The sequence below is a fragment of the Bos indicus genome, chromosome 3 (assembly GCF_029378745.1).
Source record: "Bos indicus isolate NIAB-ARS_2022 breed Sahiwal x Tharparkar chromosome 3, NIAB-ARS_B.indTharparkar_mat_pri_1.0, whole genome shotgun sequence".
In the NCBI taxonomy this organism is placed as follows: Eukaryota; Metazoa; Chordata; class Mammalia; order Artiodactyla; family Bovidae; genus Bos; species Bos indicus.
Window position 1 is genome coordinate 120488717 of NC_091762.1, and position 15799 is coordinate 120504515.

The 15799-nt window shown below is 51.8% G+C and overlaps 1 protein-coding gene across 7 annotated transcripts in view; it reads left to right on the forward strand.

Moving 5' to 3' along the window:
* Positions 1–15799, forward strand: part of FARP2 (FERM, ARH/RhoGEF and pleckstrin domain protein 2) — a 100616-nt gene that overhangs the window by 39519 nt on the left and 45298 nt on the right. For all 7 annotated transcript variants that reach the window (XR_011565993.1, XM_070787080.1, XM_070787083.1 and 4 more), the window contains exons 3-7: positions 5032–5136; positions 7474–7516; positions 8641–8719; positions 10873–10970; positions 12813–12927. Coding sequence is in view for 6 of the 7 variants with exons in the window: in XM_070787080.1 (XP_070643181.1) it covers positions 5032–5136; positions 7474–7516; positions 8641–8719; positions 10873–10970; positions 12813–12927 (440 nt within the window). In the remaining variant the exon portion in view is untranslated. The remainder of the gene's footprint in view (positions 1–5031; positions 5137–7473; positions 7517–8640; positions 8720–10872; positions 10971–12812; positions 12928–15799) is intronic.

Below are 15799 nucleotides of genomic sequence, written 5' to 3' on the forward strand. Positions count from 1 at the left end.
GTGTGGGGCTTCAGTGGAGCCTGGCAGTCACTTTCCCCAAGAGACCCGCAGCCTCGCATCTTCACCCATGCGTCCGTGCGTCCTCGCTGGTCCTGGCGCCACCGGGCCTCTTGCTTTCAGGGTCCTGGGGGCTCTGGTGTAGCGTGGGCTACCCTGGGGTCACGCAGTGCAGCTCTTCTCTTCGTTGACGTTGTTTAGTGCTCAGTCGTGTCCGACGCCTTGGGACCCCATGGACTGTAGCCCACCAAGCTCCTCTGTCCATGGGATTCTCCAGGCAAGAATACTGGAGGGGGTTGCCATGCCCTCCTCTAGGAGGTCTTCCCGACCCAGGGATCGCACCCGCATCTCCTGCGTTGGCAGGCAGGCTCTTTACCACTGAGCCACCTGGGAAGCCCCCTTCTTACTGTGCATTGGCCATTAAATATGTTCTTTGAAAGTGCCTGTTCAAATGTCTTGCCCGCTTCTCTTTAGGTGGACTGTCCGCCTTTCCCTTATGATTTGTGGACCTTTGTGGGCCTTCTGTGTTGCAGACATCTTCTAGTTTATTACTTGCCGTTTTCATGCTTTGCCAGTGTCCTCTGATGTACGGAAGTCTGGCTTTCAGGTGGTCCGTTTATCCAGCCATTCTTCTGTGGTTTAAGTGTCTTTTGTGTCACGTGGTTCAATTCTGCAGAACAGTGGTCATTCTCAGTCCCCTGTGCCCCTCCGGAGGACAGTCTGCATTCCCCTGCAGTCCGCACTTGTCTACACATTGTATCTGGGCTGTGTCTCCTCGCAGTGGCTCGCATGCGCCGTTCTACAGCTGGCTGTGTCTCCTCACAGTTCACCTTGGTCCTCTCACTTCCGTGCAGAGAGCGGTGTAACAGCCTGGCCTGTGCTGCAGTTTCGGATGCATTAATCGTCTGCTATGAGAAGCGCTGTGGTGACGACAGTGCTCTACGTGTGTAGCTCAGCATGTGAAATACTTATTTTGGGGCCGCTCCGTGTACCTTGCGGGATCTTAGTCCCCTCCACGGAGAAGGCAATGGCAGTCTACTCCAGTACTCTAGCCTGGAAAATCCCATGGATGGAAGAGCCTTGTAGGCTGCAGTCCATGGGGTCGTGAAGAGTCAGACATGACTGAGCAACTTCACTTTCACTTTTCACTTTCATGCACTGGAGAAGGAAATGGCAACCCACTCCAGTGCTCTTGCCTGGAGAATCCCAGGGATGGGGGAGCCTGGTGGGCTGCCGTCTCTGGGGTCGCACAGAGTCGGACACGACTGAAGTGACGCAGCAGCAGCAGCAGCAGCAGCCCTTTGTGATGTGAGCTCTGAGAGTTTCTTGTCTGTCTTTGAAGAAGTCTTCTGACTTTACAGCGTTTCCTTGTGTGCAGATGTTTCTATGTTAGTGTTCAGCCTCTTGGTCCCCCTGTGACGGCTGTGGGCTGCTGCAGTGGTCTTCTCCCACTCGGAGTGCCAAACAGATTCATCTCACCGCAGGCCTTCCGTGGGTAGGTGCTTATGTGTTTAGATATTTTATTCATCTTGGAATTAGTATGTGACATAAGGATACACCTAGCTTGCTCCAGATGGATACCCAATAACATTTATTGGATCGTCTGTTTCCTCCCACTCGTTGACCTGAAATGTCACTGTTACCAGACATTCGCCTGTTTCACGTATTTGGGTTTATTTCTTCACCTCTCGCTCTGTTCCTCGGCTTCATCTGTGTGGACGTGCACCAGATGTTTTCATTACTATGGTTTCTCAACAATTTGACTATCTGCTAAGCCTCATCCTCTCTTGTCTTTTTCAGAATTTTCTTGACCATTCTTGCATTCTAAAAAAAGTAATATATCAGCTGTGGAATGAGCCGATCCTTTCCTTGAAGAACCCTCTTGGTCCTTTTCTTAGGGCTGCCAGGAGTCTGGGGCTGCGGAAGGAGAACCGACATCCTTGCAGGCATCTCTCCAGGAAGGTGGACGCTGTCCACCTCTGCCCCGATTCCATCCCCTAAAAATGTTTTTAGGCTTTTCTCCATGAGGGTGTCTTTTATTGGAAGTTTATTCCAAGATGTTTCAGCTTTTTCATCGCTCTTCCAAACGCGGTTGTCTCTTCACCTCTGTCCTGAAAAGGCTGCTGATATCTGTACAGTGATTGCCTCATCTCCTACGCGAATCCCATCTCTTGTGCAGCCTTTCTAGTCAATGTTGAGCCGTGAAGCTCGTAGGGCTGACGTCGCAGGACCTTGGCCCGGAAGGCCTTCGTCTGTGTTCTGTGTGAACTGTATCTTCAGGAAGATCATTTTGAGTTCACCTTTCTGTCCTGACAAAGTACTCGTTCCGTGGTTCTCCGTGAGCATCCCTGCTAGGATGAAGGACAGGTTTTTATTCCTTCAAATAACAGTTCTCATTTTATAAGCCTCAGCACCACACAAGAACACAGGGAAAAAATCTGGTGGTTAAACGTGGATGTGTCCCTCTCACCCCACTTATATGTATTATATCTTAACTACACAAATGACATGCCTGCTGATGGAAAATTTAGACCTGAACATCTAGGACTAGTTAATAACTGAGGTGAGCCTGGAAGGCATGCCCGATCCCCCTCTTCCGCTCAGCCCCTGGAAGATGCAGCACACAGCCTTCTCGGCTCGTCCCTGAGGTGTGTTCGTGGGGTGCGCTCTCTCTGTGGTGTGTTGGTGGGGTGCGCTCTCTCTGTGGCGTGTTCGTGGGGTGCACTCTCTGTGGTGCGTCCGTGGGGTGCGCTGTCTCTGTGGTGCGTTCGTGGGGTGCGCTCTCTCTGTGGTGCGCTTGTGGGGTGAGTTCTCTCTGTGGTGCGTTAGTGGGGTGCGCTCTCTCTGGTGCGTTGGTGGGGTGCGCTGTCTCTGTGGTGTGTTCGTGGGGTGCGCTGTCTCTGTGGTACGTTCGTGGGGTGCGCTCTCTCTGTGGTGCGTCGGTGGGGTGAGCTCTCTCTGTGATGCGTTCGTGGGGTGTGCTGTCTCTGTGGTGCGTTGGTGGGGTGAGCTCTCTCTGTGGTGTGGTTGTGGGGTGAGCCCTCTCTGTGGTGCGTTTGTGGGGTGCGCTCTCTCTGTGGTGCGTCGGTGGGGTGAGCTCTCTCTGTGATGCGTTCGTGGGGTGTGCTGTCTCTGTGGTGCGTTGGTGGGGTGCGCTCTCTCTGTGGTGTGTTTGTGGGGTGAGCTCTCTCTGTGGTGCGTTGGGGGTGAGCTCTCTCTGTGGTGCGTCGGTGGGGTGCGCTCTCTCTGTGGTTTGTCGGTGGGGTGAGCTCTCTCTGTGGTGTGTCCGTCGGGTGAGCTCTCTCTGTGGTGTGTTCATGTTGTGAGCTCTCTCTGTGGTGCGTTCGTGTTGTGAGCTCTCTCTGTGGTGCGTTCGTGGGCTGAGCTCTCTCTGTGGTGTGTCCGTGGGGTGAGCTCTCTCTGTGGTGTGTCCGTCGGGTGAGCTCTCTCTGTGGTGTGTTCATGTTGTGAGCTCTCTCTGTGGTGCGTTCGTGTTGTGAGCTCTCTCTGTGGTGCGTTCGTGGGCTGAGCTCTCTCTGTGGTGCGTTCGTGGGGTGAGCTCTCTCTGTGGTGTGTCCGTGGGGTGAGCTCTCTCTCTGGTGTGTCCGTCGGGTGAGCTCTCTCTCTGGTGTGTCCGTCGGGTGAGCTCTCTCTGTGGTGTGTTCATGTTGTGAGCTCTCTCTGTGGTGTGTCCGTGGGGTGAGCTCTCTCTGTGGTGCGTTCGTGTTGTGAGCTCTCTCTGTGGTGCGTTCGTGGGCTGAGCTCTCTCTGTGGTGTGTCCGTGGGGTGAGCTCTCTCTGTGGTGCGTCGGTGGGGTGAGCTCTCTCTGTGGTGTGTTGGTGGGGTGCACTCTCTCTGTGGTGTGTCCGTGGGGTGAGCTCTCTCTGTGGTGTGTCCGTGGGGTGAGCTCTCTCTGTGGTGTGTCCGTGGGGTGCGCTGTCTCTCTGGTGTGTTGGTAGCATGTGTTGTCTCTGTCGTGTGTTAGTAGCGTGTGTTTTATGAAAGGGAGTCACAGTGTATGGAGACAGAAACTCCTTTTCTTGACTGAACTGTTGTCTTGCCTCTGTTCCACGATGGTCCACACAGTCCCGTGTTCCTTCGCGGGATGTGTAGCTTGTTATGGATGCGTCCATCAGGGCTCTGCTTCCAGTTCTTTGCCCATCTGTCCTTGCCTGTCAGCTCTGCAGCTGTTCTGGGTGACCTGCCGAAGGAAGCTAAAGTGAAGTTGCTGGGGCAAAGGTGTGTATGAGGTGTTTTCACGTCGTCCGGGCAGTGATGTGGTCTCCCCGCAGCCACGCCACTCGCTGCCAGCATCATCATAACCTGTTTGATGGTTGCAAAGGGATCCCTTGCTGTTTTCGTTTCTTTATCACCACAGGGCTTGAGTTCCTTTGAAGGCATGCGTGTTTCTTCACACAGGTCGTCAGAGCAGCGTGAGACACGAGTTTTTCAGCGTGGTTCAGGATTGTAACTTTGCTCAGCGTCTGTCTCTTCAGAAAATGTTTATTTTTGTTTCATCGAATCTGTGTCTCCTCTGTGCTCTGCTTAGGGGACTCTCCTCGCCTGGAGGCCACAGACCAGCCTCCTCTGTGCTCCTCCAGCCTTTGGTCTGCTGGAGCTCATCTTTGTGAGCAGAGTGGGGGCTGCCCTCTGGCCGTGTGAGGGGCGGCCAGACACTGCGTTGCCGCTGGGGTCCCCTGCAGACGTGGACTCGAGACTCATTTTTAGTAAATGTCAGGATCCTTTGATGAAGTGTTTAGTGAGGCTAAAAATGGTTCCTCCAACCTTAAAGTTATGAAAGACTGTAACTCAGCACACTCAGAATCCAAACGGAGGCCTTTCAGCTGCACTGGGCGTCAGTTTCTGGGAAGGCAGAGCCCGTGTCATTTGTTAGCCCTGTGGCAGTTTGTGAACCTCAACAGAAGCGAAAGGGAAGCAAGAATTTAGCGCAACGAAGTTTTGCCTGTGGGGTAAACCTGTGTTGTTGAAGGTCCTGTGGTTGATCCTCCTCCTGTCTTCTCTGTCTCATCACAGCCGAAGTGCGATGGCCAGGCGTTGCTGACGCAGGTGTGGGAGCGCTTGAACCTGATAGAGTGTGACTACTTCGGCCTGGAGTCCCAGAACGCACAGTCCTGCTGGGTACGTGTCACGGTGTGGTTTTGAAAAGCGGCTCTGCATGAGCTGCGGGATGCAGCCGGTGGTGCTCCTGGGCCAGTGCCCCAGGACCTGCTGGCACGGTGCGGCAGGGCGCACTGTGACCCTCAGACGGCGCCGTTAAAACGTCCTCTGTACAGCCACAAGGGAGCCCCTCCTGCAGAAGTCACCAAAGCAAGTGGCACGCATCTTCTGTGATACTCGTTTCAAGAGCTGTTCAGTCACTCAGTCGTGTCTGACTCTTTGCAACCCCGTGGACTGCAGCACGCCAGGCCTCCCTGTCCTTCACCATCTCCCAGAGCTTGCTCAAACTCATGTCCATTGAGTCGGCGATGCCATCCAACCCTCTCATCCTCTGTCGTCCCCTTCCCCTCCTGCCTTTAGTCTTTCCCAGCATCAGGGTCTTTTCCAATTAGTCATTTCGAGGGTGGATTTGAGCAAACTGCTTTACTAAACTGGTTATGCTCATTTTACTTAATAGATGAACCGTCAAAGTGTGGAGCTTTAGTGTTTATAGGAAACCAAATGACCTGTTAGTTCAGAAGCACATCAGCATCATGGAGCCATGGCCACCCCACCGCACAGCAGTCCTCTCACCAGCTTGCTGTTTACAGAGGCAGCGGGTGCCTGACATGTGTTTGGACTTAGCAGATACTCACTACATACACAAACACCACATCACACCACACACGCCACACGCCATGCACACATACCACACTCACACCACACACCACACATACCACACACACACACCACACAGACGTCACACACACGCCACACACCACACACATCACACCCACACACCACACACGCCACACACACACATACCACACACAGACATCACACCCACACACATCACACCCACACACCATACACGCCACACAGACATCACACACACGCCACACTCACACCACACACACCACACACCACACACATCACACCCACACACCACACACGCCACACACACACACCACACAGACATCACACACACGCCACACGCCATGCACACATACCACACTCACACCACACACCACACATACCACACACACACACCACACAGACACCACACACACACCACACACCACACACATCACACCCACACACATCACACCCACACACCACACATACCGCACACACACACCACACAGACATCACACACACGCCACACGCCATGCACACATACCACACTCACACCACACACCACACATACCACACACACACACCACACAGACGTCACACACACGCCACACACCACACACATCACACCCACACACCACACACGCCACACACACACATACCACACACAGACATCACACCCACACACATCACACCCACACACCATACACGCCACACAGACATCACACACACGCCACACTCACACCACACACACCACACACCACACACATCACACCCACACACCACACACGCCACACACACACACCACACAGACATCACACACACGCCACACGCCATGCACACATACCACACTCACACCACACACCACACATACCACACACACACACCACACAGACACCACACACACACCACACACCACACACATCACACCCACACACATCACACCCACACACCACACATACCGCACACACACACCACACAGACATCACACACACGCCACACGCCATGCACACATACCACACTCACACCACACATCACACACACACACCACACACACACCACACTCACACCACACACCACACTCACACCACACACCACACACACACATCACGCCCACACACAGCACATGCCATGCACACATACCACACTTGCACCACACATCATACACACTCCACACACACACACACACACCATACTCACACCACACACACACACCACACACCACACATAGACACACACACACCACACGCCATACAAACACACACACCACACAGACATCACACACACATACCACATTACACACACACCACACAGACATCACACACACATACCACATTACACACACACCACACTCACACCACACATCACACACACATACACACACCACACTCACATCATGCACATACACACACCACATGCCGTACACACTCACACACACACCCCTCTGTGCACACACACACACAGAGCTCTGGGTCCCCTCGGCCCCGTGGCAGTGCGCCCCATGGCCGGTGGGACACGCAGCCCTCCCTGTGGGACTTGGCATCTGTTGTATCAAGATTCAACATGGGGGGGATGTTCCTCCTTTAAATATTTGTCTTAAATATAAATATTTTTGTGTTTTGTAATATACTGATTAAATAGAGTAGTAAGTTAATGATTTGACATCTTTTCTTAAATTCTCTTTAGATCTGGCTTGAACCTATGAAACCCATCATTAGACAAGTACGAAGTAAGTCATTTTTTTAACTCTTTAAAGTTCTGTTCACCTAAGATGCTTTTCCTTGACTGTTCGGATTCAAGGCGCAGACGATCCTGGTCGTCACCTCGGGGTGGCACTGAAGCGCCTCCCGCGGCAGCTGCAGCTGGAGGCCGCTCTGCCGGTTAGCTTCAAGCATGGGGCGTGGAGGGTGGGCCATCAGTTAACTCGGATAGTTCTTGGTTACCTGCCTCACCTGTGGGAGAAATAGGATATGCTGGTCAATATTGCTTCCAGTTTTGGCCAATATGCAAAATAAGTGTGTAGCTTCTAATTATGAAAGGACATTCAGGGTGACATCTCCAGTCATTTGAACTCACCTGTAACATTTTTAGAACTAAATTGAGGGGGAGAGGATTATGGAAGGAACTTCTGTTCACTTAGAAGCCAAGACCATTTCAATTGCCATAGCATTTTAGCAAAGCAGTTCCTCTTTTCTGTTGGTGAAAGTTACATGATTGGGTTATTATAAAACTTCAGTAAAGCTTAAATACTCAGATGAGCTAATATCTTATGCTTTTCCTTTATAGTAATCAGGTTGTCCTCGTTTCGTATATTGAATGATAACACTTTTCTTTCGCTAAAGTATATAAGGATTTAAAGAATAATGGCCTTTTAATTTTTTATTTATTTTTGCTTTTTGGCTTTGCCACTCTGCTCATGGGATCTCTTTTCCCTGACCAGGAGTTGAACTCAGGCCCTGGCAGTGAAAGCCCAGAATCATAGCCACTAGGCCGCCTGGGAGCTTGCAGGCTTTTAAAATTATTGCTACTACTATTAGTATAAACACACTTTTTTACTCCTAAAATAAAAAGAATATATTTTAAGATTTTAATGTGCAGTCTTTTTTTTAGGGTTTCAAACTTTCAGTAACCTCTGCTTTATACAAAAGTTTTCATTTTTTTTCTTTGCTATGTGTGACTGGTACTTAGGACTAATAACTCCATGCACCGGAAGTGTCTTAATATCCTCTTACTTGAAAAGACTTGCTCCAACAGTCCATTTGAAAGCACCAGCTCAGTTATGCCAGAACATGCAGAGAGACAGCAAATACAGAGAGTGACTTATTTGTGGACCGTAAATCTTTCTTTCTATAGGACCAAAGAATGCAGTACTCCGCCTGGCGGTGAAGTTCTTCCCACCGGATCCGGGTCAGCTGCAAGAAGAATATACACGGTAAAGAGCCTGACTGACAGGAGCCACCGCGAGTGGGTCCCGCTCACCCTCTGCAGCACCTGCGCGTCCCCTGGGCGCCTGGTCAGGGTCCTTCACACAGAGAACCAGCCCAGTGTCCGTGTCCAAGTTGGGACCAGAATGTCACAGCTAAAAGAAGCATTGTTGGAGTTAACTCCTCACAGACCCAAATGCAAATAGGATTTAAAAGAAAGTTTGTGGTACAAATTTGAGAATTAAAAGTGGGATGTTAGGGTACTGCTGAACAGATATTCTCCAGATGAGCCTAGATTTGTGTGTATGCACAAAGTTTGGAGAAGGACATGGCAACCCACTCCAGTGTTCTTGCCTGGAGAATCCCATGGACAGAGGAGCTTGGTGGGCTGCAGTCCATAGGGTCTCACAGAGTCAGACACGACTGAAGCGACTTAGCATGCTTGCACGAAGTTTGTAAGAGTTTTGCCCATTCCTTTACTATTTTATCAACAAAATGACTTTAACTGGGAGCAGGACCAAGTGTGAAAGTCTTTAGGAGTATACGGAGCAGAAACTCTTCGGGGGATCTCTTTTTGCTGCTTTTTTAAATTCACGATTGATTCTTTGCAGAAATGATTGAAAGTGTTTGCAGTTGTTTCACCTGGGTATTAAGATTATGGAAGTGGTTTTTTCCCTTGTCTTTTATGTACTAACTTTATCATGAGGAATAAAGCAAAAAATCTAAAAATCAAGTGAAAACCCAGAGTTGGATACAAGTGAAGAGAAGACCACAGTGACGATGCAGTAGTAACAGAATAGCTCCCTGACCCAACATGGATTTGTACCCGGATCCTCTGGGTCTTGGACCCGCTGCCTGGGTCTCTGCCGACTGTTCCACTGTCACAGAGCCACAGGCTGGGCTGCAGGGAAGCTTAGGCCACGTGGCTGCAGCCTCAAGTCTTCACAGGAGGGAGGCCGACCCCAGGGACAGCAGAAAATATGAGTGAGCTTATCTTAACGGTGCATTAAATGCCTGACATTTACCATGAAGTCCCTTTTCAGGAACCACTTTTAAATATATATGCCTTAACAACTGTGAGCAACAGGAAGTGTCAGCCTAATTCTGTCCGGGGGCCAAGCCGAGTTTATGCAGAAGGTCTTTGTTTAATTTATTTAAAAACGACATATCTGTGGTAAAAGAAAAAAAGCTTTAAAATAAAGTTACGTGGAGTAAAAAGTCGGCACACCTCTTCACTGCGTGCCACCCTGGTCCCTGAAGGACTGCCACGGGGGCGTGTCCTCCAGGTGGAGTCCCCGCGCCGGCAGACCGGGGCCTTAAATGAGTGTCTTAGAAAGCAGAGTCAGACTGCGCACACAGCCGTGGGAGGGTCTCCTTCTCTTCCCTGCGTGCCCGCTGCTGCCCTGGGCGTCCTTCACGTCGGTGTGTGTGGCTGCCTCCGGCTCTGGTGAACCAGCCTCATGTGGGGCGAGTCTGGGTTGTGTCTGGCTGTTCTCTGCTGCAGAGCTGCAGCTAAGTGTCCTTCTGCGCACATCTTGGTGAGCTCTGGAAACATTTCTGTAGAGAAGTTCACGGGGTGGGATTGCTTGAGGGGGACGCACATTTCCGGTGTGAGCCCAGTAGGCACTGGTGCTGACACTGGTGTGGGAGCCCCGAGAAGGACGGGGCGGCTCTGCTGCTCCCCTGCTGTCTCCTGCGCCTGGAGCACCCGTGTGCTCGGGGCTGCTCACTGCTGGAGTGAGTGAATGTGTAAGTCGTGTCAACCCACGCCCTGCTACACTCTCACCCCTTAATTCAGCGTGCCTGTGTCTCAGCTTCCAGCCAAGACCGGGTATTATCTGTCTCTTTGAGACTCACAGCCACACTTGACGTTCTGTCCTTGTTGGCTGTTTCTGCTACTTCCCACAAAACCGTGCGTGCGGTTCTGTCTGTGTGACACAAGGAGCGCGAGTTTGTGAGCTGCCCCCTGGAAAGCGCAGCTCCGGGCGGTCTGGTGCCCAGCGTGTGGTGTGCCGGCCGCCACGTGGATGCTGAGCTCTGTGGGGCCAGGCCGCCTGGCACCGTCTGCTCAGTGCGGCAGGGCTGTGTGTCTTCCTGCAACATGGGGGGCATGTGTCCCAGGAGCCTTGGGCCTGATTTGTGTGCTTCTGTCTCCTCCTAGATACTTGTTTGCCCTGCAGCTTAAGAGAGACCTTCTGGAGGAACGTCTGACCTGCACGGACACCACGGCTGCCCTCCTGGCATCCCACCTCCTACAGGGTGAGTGTCCCCACGCGACCCACACTCACGGGACCCGCTGTGCCCAGGTTTTTCTGAGGGGCTAAAAGTTAGCTTCCTGCCTGGGAGGGAGACAGGCCATGCGAGACCCCAACGGTCTCCCTTGGCCTCAGACCTCCAGTTTGGGCTCCAGGCTGTACCCTGACTCTGGGGTGACATCACAGCCCCCATGCAAGGCAGGCATCAGTCCCTGAAGGACAGAGGAGACCCTCCAGCATCTCAGCGGGTGATGCTTCAGAGCACGGCGCATTATGGACTTCAGACTTGAGCTGGGAGGAGCACGAGGGGAGGCTGTGGGAAGCAGGTGTGTGCTGCCCGGTGCAGGACAGAAAGGAGGAGGCCCGGAAGGCTCCTGGGCTGGACCCCATCTTCTGTGTACAGTGGACGCTCTGGAGTGAGGGCGCTGGACCACGTCTTCTGTGTAGAGTGGACGCTCTGGAGTGTGGGTGCAGGAAGCAGGGCAGAGAGAGGCCCCAGCATGTTAGGACCGTAGGGTATGTGCCTTCCTTGGTCCGTCCCTGACACACCATCTCCAAACGGCAAGTGTTCCCAGAGGTTTGCCGTCCTGCCAGGTGGGTCTTGTTCACGGTTGGCAACACAAGTGTTGAAGCCTCTTTATTGTTGTTCAGTTGTTAAGTTGTGTCTGCCTCTTTGTGACCCCATGGACTGCAGCACACCAGGCTTCCCTATCCTTCACTATCTCCCAGAGTTTGCTCAAACTGATGTCCATTGAGTCGGTGATGCCATCCAGCCGTCTGATCCCCTGTCATCCCCTTCTTCTCCTGCCTTCAGTTTTTCTCAGCATCGGGGTCTTTTCCAATGAGTTTGCTCTTCTCACCGGATGGCTCAAGTATTGGAGAACAGCTTCAGCATCAGTCCTTCCAATGAGTATTAAGGACTGATTACCTTTAGGATTGACTGGTTGGATCTCCTTGCAGTCCAAGGGACTCTCGGGACTCTTTCAGTTCTTGTTTGTCCAGGTCGTGTCAGATGGAAGGTGGCTCTTCAGTGCACAGCACCATTTGGCGGTGCCTCTTGCTTGAGGGCTGTGCATGCAGCTCAGGTGTCCCTCAGTGACGTGTCCACCTCAGGCCTGTGCTGCAGAGACTGGAGGCCGGTGAAAATGCACACGGCTAGATGTGCTGTAGGGTTCTACCTGGTCCTTGGCTGCAGAGACATGTCAGGCAGCTGCCAAGACACCCATGCAGCAGCTAGGACGCAGCAGCAGGTGGTCCCGATCTGGGCGGTGGGTGCGGGGTCGGGGGGCAGGTCCTGTTGTTACACACTTGTGCCAAGGTGTGACCCTGTGCCTGCGGGCCTTCTGTGAGGGTGAAATGTCTCCAAACAGAGTGTATTGCTTAAAAGTGCTGGGCTTTAACCACTGTTTTTCAAATGAGTATAGCCTTAAAATACATGAAACTGGAGACTGTCATTGTTTTTTGAGAATTTGAGAAGTACTGAAGGAAAAAACAATTTAAAATGCATTATCCCGAAACAAAACACAGGACCTTATCCTGGATGCAGTGGTCCTGAGATAGCTGACAGAGAAAGCGTGGATGAAAATGTAGCCAACCACAGCTCGGGATTTGCCGCCCAAGTTGCTCACCAGCATCTTTCCTGTTCAGGACTCAGGAGAAATTCCCTTCACCTGTGTGTTTGCCTCTAATAGCATAAGATATTTGGGAAAATCTAGTACAGAATTTTGTTTGAGGGGTATATTCTCATACTACAGAATTAGAATCTTTTTGCTTTTAGTTCATGCATTTACCTGCTTGTATTTTTACGTAAGCACTAAGATTGCCTACTGTTCCTCTCTCACCTCAGCGGAAGTCGGGGACTACGATGAGGCGCTGGACAGGGAGCACTTGCGTGCCCACGAGTATGTGCCACGGCAGGAGCGTGCCCTGCACAGGATCCTGGCGTTTCACCGCGAGCTCGCGTGAGTTGGGCATCGTCAGGCTCGGGCGAGACGCTCGCCCCTGCCCCTCCCTGGGGCGGACCAGGTCCTGTGGTGGCCACGCCAGGTCGGGGGTCCGGGGTGGGGTCACCTGTGCCACAGCCCTGTCGTCTAGCTCCCTGAGACGCGGCCCTGGGGTGAGGTGAGGGTGACCAAAGAGGGACTAAGAGATGGAGAGGCCGGGCCAGGCTGGGGAGCCACTTGCGGGGAGGGTCCTGGAGGCCTGGCCCTGGGGAGGGAGCCTGCAGACGCACCGACGCCCTGTCGGTGAGGCTCTGCTGCAGGCCCTGCTTTGGGCTTGGGGTGAGGGTGGGTTTGAGTGACACAGACCCAGGTCAGACCACTGAAGGTCCCCTCCCCTTCCTGAAGGACTGTGCTTGTCCACGTGTTCTGCTCGCAGCCACAGGGGCCTTCTGCGTGTCTGGTCGGGCAGCACTGGCTTCCAGACCTGTCAGTTGTGACCTGTGGGCTGGAGTGACGGGCGGAGCCCACTCTGCGAGGACTGCAAGAATGAACCGCAAGGATGAACCGCAAAGATGAGCCACGAGTATGAATGACGAGAATGAACTGCAAAGATGAGCTGCAAGGATGAACCACAAGGATGAACCGCAAGAATGAACTGCAAGGATGAACCGCAAAGATGAACCGCAAAGTTGAGCCACGACAATGAACCACAAAGATGAACCACGAGTATGAATGAGACAAGAATGAACTGCAAAGATGAGCCACAAGGATGAACCGCAAGGATGCGCCCGAGCCAGCAGCCTGGGGCCGTACAGGCGGCCAGCACCCAAGGCTCTAGTCCTGGTTTAAGCTGTGGAGCCAGAAAAAGCCTTATAGAACCTGAAACCATGAAACTCCTGGAAGAAAACAGACGGTATGTTCTTGGACATGGACTTTAGCAGTACAGTAGACCCCTTAACAACACAGGCTCGACCTGGGCAAGTCCACTCACACACGGGCTGTTTTCAGTAGCAGATGCTACATGGGGTGGTCCGAGGCGGGTTGAATTCTCAGATGTAGAACCATGGATACCGAGGGCCGACGGCGGGTGTGTGCAGAGGGTTGGGGCCCCTAACCCCCGATTTGTTCAAGGGTCAACTCTGTGATTCTGGATGTGTCTCCTCAGGCAAGGGGATCAAGCAGAAATTAACAAATGGGACCTAATAAAACCAAAAGGCTTTTGCACGGCAAAGGAGACTTATCAACAAAACAAAGGCTACCTACTGAATAGGAGAAAATATGTCTGGTTAAAGAGTCAGCATCCAAAATACACACAGAAGTCATACAAGTCAACATGAAAAAACAACCAACCTGATTGAAAACTGAGCGGAGGACCTGAAGAGACATCTTTCTAAAGAAACACAGACACGTGAAAAGATGCTCAGCGCCGCCAGTCAGCAGGGAGACGCACATCAAAACCACGGTGAGATGCCGCCTCACACCTGCCAGAGGCTGCGACAGAGGACGAGAAACAGATCAACAGAGCAGTGGACAAAGAAGATGCGGGCGTGCGTGCGTGCGCGTGTGTGCATGTATATACACATACACAATGGAATACTGCTCAGCCACAGGAAGAAAGAAACCCTGTTACTTGCAACATTATGGATGGGCCTGGAGGGTATTGTGCCAAGTGAAATAACTCAGACAGAGAAGAACAAATTCTACATGATTTCACTTACATACGGAATCTTAGAAATGCAGCAAACTAGTGGATAGAACAAGACAGAAACAGACACGTGATATAGACGTGTGATATAGGGGATACCGGGGGAGAGGGCTGGGGAAGGGGGGACAGGGCAGAGGAGTAAGAGCTGCAGCTGCTGTGTATACACCAGGCTAGCTGCCGGCTGTGCTGTCACAGGGGATGCAGCCAGTTGTGGAGCTGCTCAGTCGCGTCTGACTCTTGGTGACCCCGTGGATGGCAGGCTTCCCTGTCCTTCACCACCTTCTGGAGCTTGTTCAAACTCATGTCCATCAAGTCAGTGATGCCAGGCAACCATCTCGTCTTCTCCTTCTCCTCCTGCCTTCAGTCTTTCCCAACGTCAGAGTCTTTTTCTAATGAGTTGACTCTTCACATCAGGTGGCCAAAATATTAGTATTGGAGCTTCAGATTCAGCATCAGTCCTCCCAATGAACACTCAGGACTGATCTCCTTCAGGACGGACTGGTTGGATCTCCTTGCAATTCAAGAGACTCTCAAGAGTCTTCTCCAACACCACAGTTCAAAAGCATCAATTCTTCAGTGCTCAGTTTTCTTTATAGTCCAACTCTCACATCCATATATGACTACTGGAAAAGCCATAGTTTGACTAGATGAACGTTTGTCAGCAAAGTAATGTCTCTGCTTTAAAAACACATTAATAATGTGCTCCCTAGGGTGGTCATAGCTTTTCTTCCAAGGAGCAAGCATCTTTTAATTTCATGGCTGCAGTCACCATCTGCAGTGATTTTGGAGCCCAGGAAAATAAAGTCTGACACGGTTTCCATTGTTTTCCCGTCTGTTTGTCATGAAGTGATGGGATGAGATGCCATGATCTTAGTTTTTTGAATGTTGATTTTTAAGCCTGCTTCTTCACTCTCCTCTTTCACTTTCATCAAGAGGCTGTTGAGTTGTTCTTCACTTTCTCCCAGTAGGGTGGTGTCATCTGTGTATCTGAGGTTATTGATATTTCTCCAAGCAGTCTTGATTCCTGCTTGTGCTTCACGCAGCCTGACATTTCACATGATGTACTCTGCAAGGAGATCCAACCAGTCCATCCTAAGGAAATTAGTCCTGAATGTTCATTGGAAAGACTGATGCTGACGCTGAAGCTCCAATACTTTGGCCACCTGATGCAAAGAGTCACCTCAT